The 16,482-nt window shown below is 38.2% G+C and overlaps 1 protein-coding gene across 4 annotated transcripts in view; it reads left to right on the top strand.

The window, feature by feature from the left end:
• The window catches only part of WDFY3 (WD repeat and FYVE domain containing 3), a 185,231-nt gene that overhangs the window by 151,998 nt on the left and 16,751 nt on the right, over window positions 1–16,482 (top strand). For 3 of the 4 annotated variants that reach the window (XM_055796848.1, XM_055796846.1, XM_055796845.1), the window contains 15 exons: window positions 987–1,144; window positions 2,531–2,608; window positions 3,581–3,808; window positions 4,656–4,709; window positions 7,047–7,215; window positions 7,425–7,588; window positions 8,368–8,516; window positions 8,784–8,904; window positions 9,315–9,400; window positions 9,765–9,845; window positions 10,370–10,424; window positions 10,787–10,906; window positions 11,715–11,832; window positions 12,970–13,076; window positions 13,867–14,020. In XM_055796848.1, the coding sequence (XP_055652823.1) occupies window positions 987–1,144; window positions 2,531–2,608; window positions 3,581–3,808; window positions 4,656–4,709; window positions 7,047–7,215; window positions 7,425–7,588; window positions 8,368–8,516; window positions 8,784–8,904; window positions 9,315–9,400; window positions 9,765–9,845; window positions 10,370–10,424; window positions 10,787–10,906; window positions 11,715–11,832; window positions 12,970–13,076; window positions 13,867–14,020 (1,842 nt within the window). The remainder of the gene's footprint in view (window positions 1–986; window positions 1,145–2,530; window positions 2,609–3,580; window positions 3,809–4,655; window positions 4,710–7,046; window positions 7,216–7,424; window positions 7,589–8,367; window positions 8,517–8,783; window positions 8,905–9,314; window positions 9,401–9,764; window positions 9,846–10,369; window positions 10,425–10,786; window positions 10,907–11,714; window positions 11,833–12,969; window positions 13,077–13,866; window positions 14,021–16,482) is intronic. The other variant, XM_055796847.1, reaches the window with a different exon arrangement.

The following is a 16,482-nucleotide window of genomic DNA, read 5'->3' as shown; positions in this document are numbered from 1 at the left end:
AGATCTTAGGAGAAATTATTGCTATAAGAAAGTAGTGGTGGTTTTAAAAGAAGAAGAAAGCTCAGAGGTGGAGTTAATTAAAGAAACAGTGAGAAATGTGAGCATGTACTTTCTAAATCAAAGGTAACTGACATACAGGACAGTCCATTAGCTGAATATCGGGAGAACGTTAAACTCTTAAGAGAGTTGGACTAAGCTGTGGTTTTTTTTATTTTTAACCTTCCATTTTAGAGTAAGCATACTAGTCTTGTTGGACTGGACTATCAACTGGGATGGCTGTACGTGCACAAAAAGGTGCAGTAGCCTCTCTGTTCAACGTGGCATATTTTGCTTCCAGATTGGTTAGTGGGGTCGTGTTGTAGCTCCTTTTTGGGTAGAAGTATGGGCTCAGCTGCATTTTTTTCCGCTCGTTTCTACTGTTTATAACATAAATTATATAAGTTCTGTTATCTTTGTAACTGTTTTGAGAAAAAAATATTTCTCCAGACGCTGTCTCCCTTCTTTGGAACGCCCATTTGTTCTTTAAGTGATGTAAATCAACAAAAACGAAGTTCGCAGGGGTAGAGGGGAGGCTAGGTGATGGTTTTGTTATACATAGCTGTTTTCATCTCTTCAAACGAGGACAGAATTTATAGCTCATGGACCCTCATCTTGATAATCCATCAAAGGAGTAATGAATCTGTTGTGCTTCATTTCAAAATGCAAGCAATTCCCAGATTTCACCTGCAGATCTTTCCTCATACAAGTCGTGAATGTTTGACATGTATGTGAGGGCTGCTGGGCACTCTTAAAACAAATAAATAACTACACAAAACCCCCAAACAACCACCCCACCCACGCAATTCCTCTAATTCCCCAAACATCTACCTTTTTAAAGCGGCAGAAAAGGTTATTCTATTAATAGTATATGTGTGTATATAATGGAGGGAGTTAAAAAAAAAAAATCCCCTAAAAAATGCTCCCAACACTTTCTCTTTGTTTTTCAGCTCATGAGAAGAAATGCATCAGTAGAGGGGAGGCTTTGGTTCCAACCACACAGTCCAAACTTTCACGAGTTAGCAGTGGGTTTGGTCTCTCTAAATTAACTGGTTCGAGGAGAAACCGCAAGGAGAGCGGGCTCCATAAACACAACCTCTCTACACAGGTAATTTCTGTCGATTAATAACACGCAGGCTAAAATCCAGCAAGGTATGTTCAGGGTTTATGGTAAATATCCCAGTGTAAGGAATCCTGTGGAGTGCTTGGTTTTCTTTCCCCTTTTGGAATAGCCAGGCTGGGCATCTTGCTTGTGTGAGTCCTAATCTAGTAGATGCAGCTGCGTATCTGTAACATTAAGCCAAGCATTAAACTCTTCAATGTTGGTGAGAGTGCTCAGTTGCTTTATTGCTTTGCTAGTCTGGGTCTTAAATTCCGTTTGCAATACTGCTCTGAAATGGAAGCTGTGAGATAGATGCTTGTCCTTTTTTCTATTCTGCCCCCAAGTTTATGTGGTTTAGGAAGATCCCTATATAAGCATGCATGTATCATAACTAAACAAATGCTGCTTTGCACTGTTTTTATTGTACTACAGAGAAGAATTCAGCAAAACCATCTGTGATAGTAGAACTGGATGCGCACTTTACAAACCTGCTTGCTTAATTAAAAAAAAGGTTAGACCAGAATAGCACTGCAATGATGCTCTCAGTAGGACAGTACCTGGTGGGTCATTGCAGGGAGTCAGTATCAAGTATTTGAGGCACTGAAAACAAAGGAAAGAGAGGAGTCTGAAAGTTTAGGAGGATTAATTTCTTACTGTATTTAGCACTTGAAACACTGGGGACATGTTGTGTCAAGGAGGGCAGGTGTATTCCTGCCGCAAGGAAATGTGTAGCTCCTGTTGATTTAATCAGGAGTTTGTCCCCTGTGGAAAAAAAAAAATAATGTTGCCAGTTCTCTTTCTGATCTGAAAACTAATTTGGTATCTTTGATAAAATAAAGAATTCTCATTGCTCTCAGTCCTTTTCCTGGTGAGCAGGCATACACACTAAAACAAACAGTAAGAAACTCATAAACTGAGCTGACAGGAGCGGTTGCTGGCTGTATCAGTAGAGGGGGCAATAACTAAAAACAGAGATACTGTAGTACAGAGTTGAGGATTTCCGACAAACTAGGCAGCATCCATAAAATATTACTTAAAAGGAAATAGGCAAAAGTAGTAATATTTGTCAGTGCCAATCTTTGGCGGTTTGGGAATGTTCTGAATGTTAGTTAAAATATTTTTCAAATGATTGCCAGTTTCTTCTAAAGGGTATTTCTATATATGCATTTACTGCCTTTAAAAATAAAACAAGAAGAAAATAGCAAAAAACCCCAAAACCTTAAATACCGTTGCATGCAGTAGTTTGAAATTCATCATCTAAGTAATTGATTTCTTAGAAAAAATATCCATTGTGAGCACAGTTAGCAAGGTGATGTATTCATAGGCTTTTCATTCAAACAAAATCTTCTTTTATAAAGTGTCATTCTGTCTGTCCTCTTACCTTTGTATTAGGAGATTTCCCAGTGGATGTTTACTCACATTGCAGTGGTTCGGGACCTGGTTGATATGCAGTATAAGGAATACCAGGAGGTATGGTTCAATGATTTAATTACACGACACTGATATTTTGACCTGTTAGGTATACCAGTCCCATTTCTCAATATGGGGCTTGTAAAATATTGGACTGTCATTGGTGAAATGCTTGAATGTGTAGATACATTTTGGTTGTGGATATGAAAACTCTTCTAGCAATGTTACATGTTAAATCTTAATTTTTTTCCAAGAAGCTTAGGTAGTCTTTCCTTAGAAGTGTGGTTTTTTTAAAAAAAGAGATTTGAAATATGCTAGAATATGCTGTCTTTCTAAAACATCATACAAAAACCTAAGAGAAGATGTGGAGAAGCATTGTGTACAAACTCTACTTCTATAGTAACACAAAGAAAATTTTATGATACCTTTCCCAAATCATGCAGAAATAAAAAGTGGCTGATATGTGCCTTCCAGAATGAAATCATTGCACCCTGCGGTTTCTTCCAAACATTCCCAAAGACCTTTGGTTCAAACTAGTTGCTGAGCTACATGCTATAAATCTTGAGAAATCAGCTTCCAAGAGATACAGATCATTGAAAGTGATTAGTTAAAAAAAAAACACCCGCCAAACTTTACTGCGTTTAATTTCCCTCTCCAGTGTAAATACAGCCAGGGAAAGCCCCAACAGAATTTTTGTTTTCATTCTTAAAATCCTTTTTCAAAATGAGTGCATTAGCGTTAAATTTCTTTCATATTTTCCATTTAGAAATATGTTTAGTTAATGATACAAACCAAAAGCAAAACTTTCACCTCTTTTTTTACTTCCCCATTTTTTGTTGAGAAGATTACGATATGAAGCCTGCTTTCATGGTAACCAACACTGGAAATCTTATTAAGGTGTACTAGAAAATGCTACTAGAATTATGAATTATTTCACTTCTTTCTGTACTGTAGTAAAAATGTCTCTGTTCATATCAGAGACAGGTTTAAAAGCATCACTCCTGATGCATATACAAATGTCTTTGTATTCAGCGTCAGCAGAATGCGTTAAAATACGTGACAGAAGAGTGGTCTCAAATTGAATATGAGTTACTCCGAGAGAGAGGTTTGTGGGGTCCCCCCATTGGCTCCCATCTTGACAAGTGGATGTTGGAGATGACTGAGGGTCCCTGCAGAATGAGGAAAAAGATGGTGCGAAATGACATGTTTTATATTCAATATCCCTACATGCCTGAAGCCGAGCAAGAAACAAACTTGCTGGTAAGTAGTCAAGATTTTGGGATGAGTAATTTTATGCCCTGTTGTAAAATCCATATTTTTTTAATAAGTTTTTCTTAAGAAACTTACCTTACTCTGTTGGTATTACCTGCTATTTTGTCTGTATGTCCTGAATTGTTGATAAGGTCCGGTTGTTCCTCATAGTATATTTAGGGAAGGGACGGCATCTCTCAGCTGAAAACTAAGTGAACCAGAAGACTAACAATTGCAGCATCAGATGAGGTGTGGTTGCATCAGCTAAGTGATCATGCCACTGAACAGCAGAGGCATCTTCACAAGCCCCTGGAGGCTGACAAGTACCATAACTGTGGGAGGTTTCAGCCTGAGTTCTTGGCCTTATGCTAGATAACATGGTAAAAGTGATCTAAAAAAAAAAAAAAGAAAAGAAAGAGGAAACCAGACAGGCTATGGGCCTTGGTTTGGGTGCATTTCTGAAATTAAATGTGCTTTCACAGCCCATGAATGTGAACGTGGGCTGTGTAGCAGTATTGCACGTGGCCTTTGGAAGCTTGGCAGTTAGTTCCTGTTAGTTTTGGAACACCATTTTTATGATATGGAGCAGTCTTTTTTGTGTCCCTTTAGGCATGCATATATGCATGCAGAGTTTTTTTCCTCGAATTAAGCTTAAGTGTCAAAGTACTTAAAGCAAGCAAACAAAAATTAGCATTCAACCATTTTTAAACCATTAGGTGTATTTGTCTGCTTGCAGCCTGATACACACTAGCTGTAGTGACAGTCTAATTCACCCAGAGTGGAGAACATGCCATCATACATTCTTTTCAAAAGTGTTCTTTTTCTGATGCTTATATAATTGATGCCCTGTTTTCAGTCTGACTTCTCAAGCAGACTTCCTGAGACATCTGATGATACCATTCCTCAAAAGGTAAAGAAACAAGTACACGGACTGAAAGAATGTAAAATAAATACAACTTTTTTTCCTCCTGCATGTTAGGCAACCTTAACAAGGCTTCTACGTTTGGCTTTCGACTTGCTCTTTCAGTAAATACTTCCAGGCCTAAAGGTTTTTTCAAGTAATCACATTAAAAGATGTTACTGTGCTATCCTCAACCTTCACTTAATAAAACTTTCTGTAGATCTTGCCTTCTTTGCTGCACACTAACAGGCTGTGTTGGGCTGTGCTATCACTGTTCTCACTGTGTGAAGTGTTGTGGCTTTGGGATTTCAACTAATGGTCAGTGGAACATGTTTAGTAATGGGCAGCACGATGACTGGGAAGCACTTACTGGGAAAGTAAGTGTTTCTTTCTAAGAGAGGATCTGGTAAGCAGTTCTCCCTTTTAGCCATAATGGACTGTAACAGGCCTACTACTTAGAGCCCAGGTTAATTTTGTCTTAGCTGACTCTTCTCCTCCTTTTTACTATTAATAAAATACATTTGTTTAAAAAAGATGAATCCTGCCTTGAAAACAACAGACTCGTTTGGAAGTGGCTGCTGTGCAAGCATTTCAGTATTGTGCTGCTTCTGCTAATTACATTCACAGTCTTGCCCATCACTAAGTACAATGTGTAATGTGCGTGCACTCATTTTGAGTTACATTCAACAGACTAACAGATACATATGAAAGTAATCCTATTATACAGAGTATCTAATAGAAATTGTTACTGTTTTCCTTTCTTCATGCTAGCAGTGCTAGTTAGGATTTCTCTTTGTAGGTTGTAAGTTTTTTCCACAGAGGTTTTAAGCATCATCTGGGTGGCATTTTTGTGGTGATGAGTGAAGACTTAATTGAACATAAGTAAACAAATTAGATCAGTACCTTAAATTTCTGGGGGCAGCCAATTTGACCTGAAACAATAAATCTCTGTGTTGCTGATCTTAATCTCTCTATCATCCCAAGCATCCACTTGTAAGAAAACTAAGCTTGATTTTTTGGGGGGTCATTTACTTTCCCACTATACTATCATACAGATGAACGCCAAAAAAAGGTAAAAAAATCACATTTTATATATTTCCAGTTATTACTGCAAAAGTGGACAAGGAAAAATCTTGACGGAAATAGCAATGATATTCTGCAATTTACATAATGTAAAGCATTTAACTGGATTAATAATAATAATAATTTGTAATTATCCCAATCTAATTTTGAGATTCATGGGAAATAATGCTACAGAACACACAAAAAACCCCTATTTGTGGTGGAGAACTGAACACATTCACAAAGCTTTCTAAAGTTTGAGTGTGATGTTAAATAGTAGTCAGAGAAGAAAGTTTTCAGCTGTAGTATAAAATCCATGGGGTTTTCATCCATCCATACGCATCAGTGTGTTTTAATTTTGGAAAGGCTCTTTAATACCTCTTTGATTTTCACCTGTATCTCCCGTGATCATTCAGATATATTTATTGTCCTCATTTAGTTTTCTATTTTGAATGTTATCTCCATAATCAAGGGAGGAACGTAAGAATTAGCTTATGGTAAGGGATGGAGTGGACAAAGGAGAGAAAAAACCCACCAACCAACTACCAAAGAACTCACAAAAAACCCTCAACAAAACCAACCCCAAACAAAACAAAATACACAAAACCCCCCAAACTAAAAAACCGCCACACCACCAGGGTTTCATAATCCATTGTCACCCAAAGGTACAAATGGTGCTCAAGGAATTACTTTGTTTAAATGGATACTTCTGTGCTGGTCTCCTGCCCACAAACTGTCAGAATCTTTACTAAAAAAAGAAGTGACTTGAATTAGTGAAGACTTTCCAAGCCTTGAAGCTGGTCCCTGGCTGCTTTTAGTTCATACCAACTTCCACACATCTGTATCATTCCCTGAAGCAATTTTTTGTTCAAACTATTGCCCAGCAAAGAAATCAGCTGGCTAATGAATAAGCTGTGTATGTTGTAGGGAGTTATGAAAGTTGATAAAATGGCCATCTGATCTATCAATCTTAAGCACAAGTATCCTGGCCTTTTGTGACAGTTCATAACATACTGGCCATGCTTCTGATTTTCCAGGTTTAGGTTTGTCTGCAGGCTTTTCTGCAAGCCCCTTATTACTTGAGTGGCTGAATAGCTCCCTTGCAAATAGCTGATGGATTAGATCTGCTGATGAGTGTCTGTTTCTGTATGTGTTGGTGTATGACTGAGCACGCATAAAACACTTGATGGGCATGCACTGTGCTGCACACAGTATTCCTGAAACACGTTCACTGAAGTGGCTGAGGAGCTGACTGACCAAGCATTTTCTTCAATTATTTCTAAGAAACCTGCTCGTTACCGAAGAGCTGTAAGTTATGACAGTAAGGAGTACTATATGCGCCTGGCTTCTGGAAACCCTGCAGTATTTCAGGATGCTATAGAAGAGAATACAGTGGGTGAAACCACTCAGCAGGAGCCAGAACATGGGGAGGACACTATTGCAAGAGTCAAAGGTTAGATTGTTTTGTTCAGAACTGTTTTCTTTAAATTTATCTGCATTTATATCTTTTCATTCATTTGCATTAAGATAAGCTTAAGGGTCCTGTAGGACTTTTGTTTTTCTGTCTTAGCATTGGATCAGTAATTTCAAAGTTCAATAGGTTTTTGCGAAGTGAATTTTTTTGTGTCAGGTTTTTATTTATCTATCTCTGTTATTCCCCAGGCCTGGTAAAACCCCCCCTGAAACGGTCTCGCTCTGCTCCTGACGGAGGAGATGATGAGAACCAGGACCAATCACAGGATCAAATTGTTGAGGGGAGTTCAATTGATGAAGAGGAGAAGACTGACAATACAACTTTGCTTCGACTTCTCGAAGAAGGAGAGAAGGTACCGTGTACTTTTGAACACACCAAGCACTTACTGTATTGAAATTCCTGCATTACATACTGCAAGCATTAATAAATGTCCTAAATACCTTCCCTGATCTACAGCTGAATTTGTTTAGTATTTCGTCAGCTTCTTCCTTGAAATCAGGTGTGTGCTCTGGTTCAAAGAGATCCTGGGCCAAAACTCCTGTACTGGAAACATTATTTTTCTTTCCTTCAGCCTGCTAGGGAAAAAAGAACCTGTCCTGAAATGAAAGCTACATGCTACATGCTTGGATTATTACCCTGTTGGCTTAATGAGTCCAGACAGAAAACATATGTTGCAAATATAAATGTTGAACTTGGCAGACTGTCTGTAATTAATTGTTCCCTTCACTGGAATGAAGAACCTTGATAAGTAGTAGTTTATTCCCAAGAAGAGTGTTGAATGACTGTGCTGTGTATTTGGTATTTCAGACTTTGTCTGTCTGAACTATACCAGTAAATACATTTGTCATCATAATCAAGTGGAGTACAGGTTCTAAACTATGCTCAAAAAGCATGGTGTGAGTGGATAACTTGGTAAATATATAAGTCTTTCTCGTACAGAGGAGGCTTTATTTAACTCCCTTCCCAAACTGCTGTATCACAAGTGTTGGGTATATCTCTGATTAAGGGGGAAAACAGCAGAATTTTTGCCATATCTGCAAGGGATAACAGTAGTGTCTGGGGCTTGTTCTAACAAGCAATGATCTAAGCTTGTTAACCTGCTTTTTGCTCAGAGTCTGCTTTTCGTTACAGATTCAGCACATGTACCGCTGTGCTCGGGTCCAGGGCCTGGACACCAGTGAAGGGTTGCTGCTCTTTGGGAAAGAGCACTTCTATGTCATTGATGGATTTACCATGACAGCCACCAGAGAAATACGGGATATTGAGACACTGCCTCCAAAGTGAGTAGATTAGTGGTGAGATTCCTCAATTCTTGATAGCTGAACAAGAAGTATTTAATAAGATTTTTGAGGAGTCAACTCTAAAACAATGTCAGATTCAGAAAGACCTCAGGAGCAGTTTCCTCTGTGCTCACAAATTGCTCAGTGTAGTATGGTATATTGTGAAAATCAGCTGTTTCTGTAACTGGACTCTCATATGAATTAAGAGAATTTTCTAATTTATCGTCTTTTTATCACTTCTCTCTCCCTGTTTATGCTCATTTACAGGATGCACGAGCCAATTATACCTAGGGGAGCAAGGCAAGGTCCAAGTCAACTTAAAAGAACATGCAGCATTTTTGCATATGAAGATATCAAGGAAGTACATAAAAGGAGATACCTTTTGCAGGTAACACGGGCACTGTTTTTGGATTGAGGAGCCTATTCTGGAATTTTTTTATAATGTCATTTTTAAAAAGTAAAATAAATACATGACTGATCAGTATTTGGAAAGTGAAGCTATTACCTGTGTTTCACTATTTGGAAAGTGAAGTTATTGCCTGTCTTTAGGTGCTGAAATTGGGCATCTTTGTTGGAACATTTGGCTTACTATGGTGTAGTTCTGTTTGCCTGTATTAGTGAATTTTAGTGGACCAAAAATAAAACATCTGGCTGTGCTGAGCAAAGTCTGCTTCACCGTAATGTGGTGTCATATATATATGTGTATATGTATAGTATAACTACACTAGTCTGTGCCTGACCTTCAGAGGTGATGAGCAAATGTGTTAGTGTTGACATGGGTTTGTCCTCTGTTTTCAGCCAATTGCAATTGAAGTTTTCTCAGGAGATGGACGGAACTATCTTCTAGCTTTCCAAAAAGGGGTTAGAAACAAAGTTTATCAAAGGTATTGTAAAATAAGGTAGAACATTTTAATCCAAATATTTCCAAATGTCTGTGTGGAGCCATATGTGAGCCTTACAGTGACCTAACAACCAGAAGCAGATTGCAAGAGTGATGGGTGTTGGGCCGTGGATAACCCTGATAGTAACTTGATGCTGTGCAAAAGAACCACTAGGAAGCACTAATGCCTGTGTGTGAAACTTGTGATATGCATTCAGTGAGAAAAGGGTCATTCCAATTTTGCTGAAGATGTTATGTAGCTGCTCAAAACGAAGTCTGTAACTGTACTAAATGCACGCTGTTTCTAGGGAGAAGACATACCAAGGTCAGAAACTCTAATCTTAATCTCTTTTTAACTGCTGATGCAGGTTTTTGGCTGTGGTGCCATCTCTAACTGACAGTTCAGAGTCAGTGTCTGGGCAGAGACCAAACACCAGCGTAGAGCAAGGGTAGGTGATTCTGTTCCTCACAAGCTCTGTAGCTAATCAGTTTCAAATAAATGATGCTTGCATGAAGGTCGGGATTCACTAGAGTACTGCAACCTTGATGTAAAATTGGACATTACCAAAATAACTTAACTAGTGATGTGCTCCAGTTATTTTAAATGTGCTAATATCATTAGCAGCATTGGTATATCTTCTTACTAATTAATATATACTATCAGGATTAACATTATTGGTATACAGATACATTCTGAAAGCAATTGGAGTGCCAAAGCCATTAGACATTTTCCTTGTCAGCAGTCTGTTAGATACGTTTGTACTTGCAGTGAACTGTGTAATTAATGTCCATGATTTTAACAGTATGTGTTTAGAAATAAAAAAAGACTTCGATAAAGTAAGAAGGAACAAAGCCCCATTTTTCAAATTGTTAAAATTTACAAGTTTTGAGAATAAAACTTTGGATTGTCTTGTGTAGATGTAACCCAGATCTTACTGCTAAGTCAGAAAATGCAATTCCTTCTTCCCATTAGGTCTGGCTTGCTTAGCACTTTAGTGGGAGAAAAATCTGTTACTCAAAGATGGGAAGTAAGTATGAAGATTTTGGGGATTTTTTTTTAACTAAATTCCACGTTTTGTAGTGATACGTAATTAATGAGGGCACATAAGCTGCATCCTCCTAATCAAACAGGTGGTATATACTACTATAGAAAGTGTATCTCAATGTTTTAGTTTGTAATATTTCATGATACCATCATCAAATAGGAAATTGTTATACCATTGAAATTACAAGGTGGGGGGCAACTGTAGTAAAAATAGGGTGAGTGTTGTAATATTGAAATAAGTTTTGTATGTTTGGGGAGAGCTTAACACTTTGACAGTCTGGCAGTATAGACATTGGATTGTTGTAAAGCGAACACTTTACGGTGCTGTTATCTGTCTTCCTTAAGAGAGGAGAAATCAGTAACTTCCAGTACCTGATGCACTTAAACACTCTGGCGGGCAGATCCTATAATGATCTCATGCAGTACCCTGTCTTTCCCTGGATCCTTGCAGACTATGATTCAGAGGTAAATAAAATACCTTGTCAGCAATCTTTTATATGTTGGGAGTTTTTGCAGATATTATAGCTGGCTCATACTGCCTTGGTAAAACTGAGGCTTGTCTTTATCACCAGTTGTTTGATTTCGTCTATTTTGTAATGTTCCTCCTGCTTATCAGTGGGTAGGATATTAGAGATTCTCGGCTGTCCCATGCAGGCAGGTCCTTGCCTGCGCTGATTTTACAGCTGTTACTGGACTGTGCACAAGTGAGGGCTGGGATCAGTAGTTTGTTTTAAGACAGTTGCCTGTGTTACAACAGTTCCTGTAAGTCTTTGCATTAGCTTTCTACTGAATGTCCTGAAGGACATTATGCCCACAGAGAAAGCACGCTTGTCCAGAAGACTGTGGTAGGGGCTGCTGTGAAATCTGGCCCCATGGTGAAGAATTTACTTTTAAAAACGAAGAAACATCCTGTTAATGCTTTTGTGGGCAGCTGTTGCTACCAGCCAGACCATAACTTAAAATATTGTTAAGATGGCTGTTGAGTATTCCAGAACAGAATTAGAGGGAATTGTGGAACATGACAAAGAGAGCAGGGCAAAAATTATCTGGAGCCCATATGTGACTTAAAATAAGAAACACTGACTCTCTTAAGTCGGACTGAAGGACTGTTTTAAGCATATCCAACATTGTACCTGCTGCATGTGTAGGAAACAAAGATGACAGCCTTAGAAGGTGTGTGGTGTTAAATATGGTAATCAGCAGTATAGAAAGGGTTTGTTTGGTTTGGGGTGCTTTTGTTTTTATAAAATTGATGTCTGATTTATTTTTAAAGGAACTGGATCTTACAAATCCCAAGACATTCAGAAACCTTGCCAAGCCCATGGGAGCTCAAACAGAGGACAGGTTAACCCAGTACAAGAAGCGATACAAAGACTGGGAAGATCCCAATGGTAAGTAATGATCCATCCTGCAGGAAATGCAGAGGGACGTGTGCTTGTCACATGTCAGGAGGGACTCATAGATTTTTATATAATGGATCAAGAGGTCTGGATATGGATATGCAGAACTCTACCATGGTTTTTAGTGACTCTCCAACAAATACTAAGTTAGAGCAAAGGGGCATTGGTTTTCTTGCTGTGGTGTTTGTTTTAAATCCAAATGACGTATTTTGTTTATATGAAAAAATGAAGGCAAAACAGTTGCATATTCAGAGCAGTTTGACATTGTCTAAAGGCTAGCATGGGCAGGCACATGAAGCACACAACCAGCTGTGTCTACTAAGTGTGAGCACTGCTGCAAGAAAATAAGTTGTACAAAAGCATGGGAATACTTCTGCACTAGCAGTACTCTAGCTTTTATCATTTATTATCTTAATGCATTTTTTTTAGCTAAAAAAACCCCCACTCAGAATGAGATGCAATTCAGTTACATATTCTTGATTTTAGAGCTTCCTTATATATTGAATATACAACTTGCGTGTTTGGCAAGGCAGCTATTACATGATACATTTCTTCTTGTGTACTTTTATTGAAGACACGAGCCTGTTTAACTACTGCAGTGCTGTTCTCTATCAAACAACAGCAGGTGGCAAAGACGTTCATTTCTAGAAATGGATCAGTATTCTCAAGGAGTACTTACGCAGACTTTTGGCCAGGAAATCAAGAAAGTAAAAGCTGTACAAAATCTGTAGCCAACAATTCTGAGACATATTTCTGCCCAAGCTTTTAATTCCACAGTAACCAATAAAGTTATAAATAAAATGTTTCTTCGGCAGAAAAATTAACATAGCTGTGCTGCAACATTTCAGTTAGTTAAAATAAAAAAATTACAAACCATTCAGTATTGCTCTGCAGAAGCCCGTTGAATTAGGGCTACTGGACTGCAGCCAAAACTCAAGTGGTGGCTGTGAAAAACCATAAAGCTTTCAGATTCTTGAGAATGAAAATTACAAATTCCAATTTTAAGTGTGTCCAAGGTCATGGAGTAATTAAGATGCACCACTAATTAATTCTTTTTTTCAGTTAGTACTAATTCAGTCACCTAACTGCTTTATTTCTTCTATGTTTATGATTTTTAATCTTGTGCAGGGGAAACCCCAGCTTATCACTATGGGACCCACTATTCATCAGCCATGATAGTGGCTTCCTATCTTGTCCGGATGGAGCCTTTTACTCAGATTTTCCTACGATTACAGGTAAAAATTGCATCATCTCACTTTGTGTTTCTTTCCTGCTGTATATGAGAGACCTAAGTGAAAAATATGGTCAGTCAGCTTTGTTTTCATCAAATATGGTAGAAGAAATACTTCTAGCAGAGTTGTTATTGCCTGGGAGGTTTTTGATGTTTCTTTGTAAGTGATGTAATGGAATTCACACTTTTTTTCCTGTAGCTTGGACATTTTTCTAAGTGTATGTAGAACAAAATATCAGCAAGCAAAAAACAAAGCAAGTTTTATTGTGAAAAATACTTTGCTCATCATGCTTTATTTTTCTGTTGTTGAAAGAATCATATGCCATTTGTTCAGTTCTGTGCTGGAGGTGTTGAAAGATTGTTATTTTAAACCAGTATGTCTATCCAAAGAGCCATTTTAGTACTGAGTGTTAAAATAAACGTTTGCAGAGCCTGGAATTGTTTGCCTGTTTGATGGATAAATGGGTTTTGTAACATTACATGTCAAGTATTTTCCTAGACAGAAGCCATCAGGCAAAAAAAAAATGTGGTTCTCTGAAAAGACCAAACTTTGAAATAGGACTAGGTGACTCTCTTCTTAAAATTCTGTATATCTGTATCTCATTGCTATTTCTGTTTACTATCATTTGCACCAAAAAGTAATGCAGCTGTGTTTAAATCAGTTGTGTTAAAGGAAGAAACATGCTACATTCTATGGTAACTTTATTGGGCAGAGGTTGTTCTGATTTGCCACCTTGGCAAAATCTGCTGTGCTGAGAGATTGATGCTGATGTGCTTCTTGTTGTGTCCTGCAGGGCGGTCACTTTGACCTGGCTGACCGAATGTTTCACAGCGTACGGGAGGCTTGGTATTCAGCGTCAAAGCACAACATGGCAGACGTGAAGGAGCTCATTCCAGAGTTCTTCTACCTCCCTGAGTTCCTGCTCAATTCCAACAATTTTGACCTAGGTAGGCAGAAGGAGCTTGATAGTGTTGCTACAGGTGTAAGAGAAGTGGCAGACAGTCCAACACAAGAAAAGCGTCTTGTAATATGGGCAGAAAAAGGTCTGTTTAACTGCATGAGAAAATTATGAACGACTTGCACGTTTTGACATGAGAGCATAGGCAGGACTACTTCTGATATTTCCTGATACAACATGTTTATTCAGTATTAGATTTGAAAGACTGAATGATTCAGAACTCATCTTTTAGTCAGGAAGAGCGTAGCTGGAATTCTTATTTCCTCTGTGATACCTCAGGTTTATTTTTTCACATTCATCAGACTTAGGATGTTTTCTCAAGCAGTAAGTGTTCATTTTATGCAGTTAATGCAAAGTTTGTTCTGAGAATTGCTGAACAAGTCGATGAAATACCCAAAAAGGATTTTTGTTTGGAGTGGTGTGTTTTAGTTGATTTTTGGGGTTTTTTTTCACCTGTTCGAAATCCACATATAAATCATGTTTTACTTGGGGTTTCTCTGGTTTGCATTTTTCTCCACATAACTTGCTACTCCATGATGGTGTTCACCATCTTTTTTGCGAATATTTTTATGCTTTACAAAATCTGTTTGACAGTCCTCACTTTTATTAAAGTATTCCTAAAGGTTTTGTTGAAATGTTGCAGTTAGCTTTTGTGAGAGTGATTATTCAACAGCAAATTTCATGTTTATGGGCCGTAGGGGATACATGTCCCTTAGGTTGTATGTCACTCTTAACAGTGGCAGTAAGCTTCTGTTTTCTGAGCTCTGTGCTGTGAATCTAATAGCAATAATAAAGATTAATCAAGTCGTAGGTTTTAATGGCCTCAAAACCTTTTTTCAAAATGTATTGTAAGAGATTCGGAAGCACAACCTGGCAAAAACAAAAGAACGCCCTGCAAAACCTCACCCAATTATATTTCATGCAGAAGGGTATGGCCATTACCTGAAAAATGCTGAGGTCTTGTCCACTCAGCATTGTATCTGATAATTGTGGACTGTGACCATCAGAGTTTAGAAATTCTTCATTGAGCATTTGGAACAACAGTAGGAAAGGTTTCGTTATGAACAACTGTCAAAAACTGTGTGATACTTTTGACTGTGTTATAATCTGTAGCAGTCCTGCTCCCCTTTCCCCAGATAAAAGAGACAAAGGTTCAGTCTGGTGAGGGAAGCATGTTTCTGTTGCAGCAATGTTCTTAGTACTTGTGTACCCTATAAAATTGGAAATTCATTGGTGTTTCTCTGAGCTAACAGGAAGTGTGGAACTGTCTCTTGGCAACAAGCAACAAAACAAGAATATAACTGGGAACAACAAATACACTTTTAGTAATCACAACATGTCACTGTTTAATGTTAAGAGTGGGAAAGGGGCTATCAGGACCCAGATCAATGTATGTGGCCAGATCGTGCCCAGGGGAATCACCAATATCCTTGGGTGTGAAGCCTGTTGGGAATGCCAGTTAGCTCTTTGCTGTTAGGATATGAATATTTAGCCTGTACTCTGTGATGTGTAGCCATTCTCATGGGTAAAACAATAATTCTGTTCTTTGGTACAGAATGTTTGTATGGTGAAGAAAATAAATCCTGGGATGAAATACTGTTCCCCACCAAGGCTTCTCAGTGCACTTTGCTGTTACACTGTCTTGCACTGGGATTTATTTTCTTCAAAATATACTCTGTTGACATGCCATTGCTATATACATGCTAAACAGGTGCCAAATACAGGAAATTATGTCCTTTCTTAAATTTGGGCTAGCACATTTATTCCAGTTTTCCTCATAGAATAAGAACAAGGATATCTGAAAGAGATAAGAGAATTAACCTTGCTGTGCTGATTTTTCTGGGTACAAAATGGACAGCTGCTATGGTAGCAGTTCCCGGTTAGCAGGGTTGGCTGCTTATGTGCAAGCTAAACTAACATAACAAGATTCTGGTTGTGCAGTGGTTGCAGAAAGCTATTTTACTGGCTCTTGTTTTCATTAACTTTCACACACTGCAGTAGTGGGTCTGTCTTTCCCATGGCAGGGAGAGAAAAGCAGAAATTTACTTAAATAGAAGAATAAAGACAAAATATTGATGTTCCAAGAGCACTTGATGGGGAAACATAAAGGTTGTGAGTACAGACTGTGCATGGTAAAGTTGTGAAGGCTGAGGAGGCATAATCTAATTTATGCTTCTAGCTAGAAAGGTAATGTTTGTTTTGAAGAGCGGGTGCTGAAACACTGTCACATCTTCAAGTCTTAGAAAAGAATATTTTAATTCTTCCTCCTGCAAGCATGAGCAACTGAGGCAGATTTTTTCATTTTTTATTGCCTGACATTTAAAAATGACACAGTATTTTAAAGAAAAGACTGAAGTGGCTTGCTTTTCTTAAAGGAAAGGTGTTAGAATTTGATATATTTTAATGCTTTTTTCACCATTGTTGCAGTTCAGTTTCAATGCTTCTCTCCAA

Source organism: Falco peregrinus, chromosome 2 (assembly GCF_023634155.1).
Source record: "Falco peregrinus isolate bFalPer1 chromosome 2, bFalPer1.pri, whole genome shotgun sequence".
Lineage (NCBI taxonomy): Eukaryota > Metazoa > Chordata > Aves > Falconiformes > Falconidae > Falco > Falco peregrinus.
Note: the sequence above shows the minus strand (reverse complement) of the source record. Positions and strands in the feature narration are given on the sequence as shown.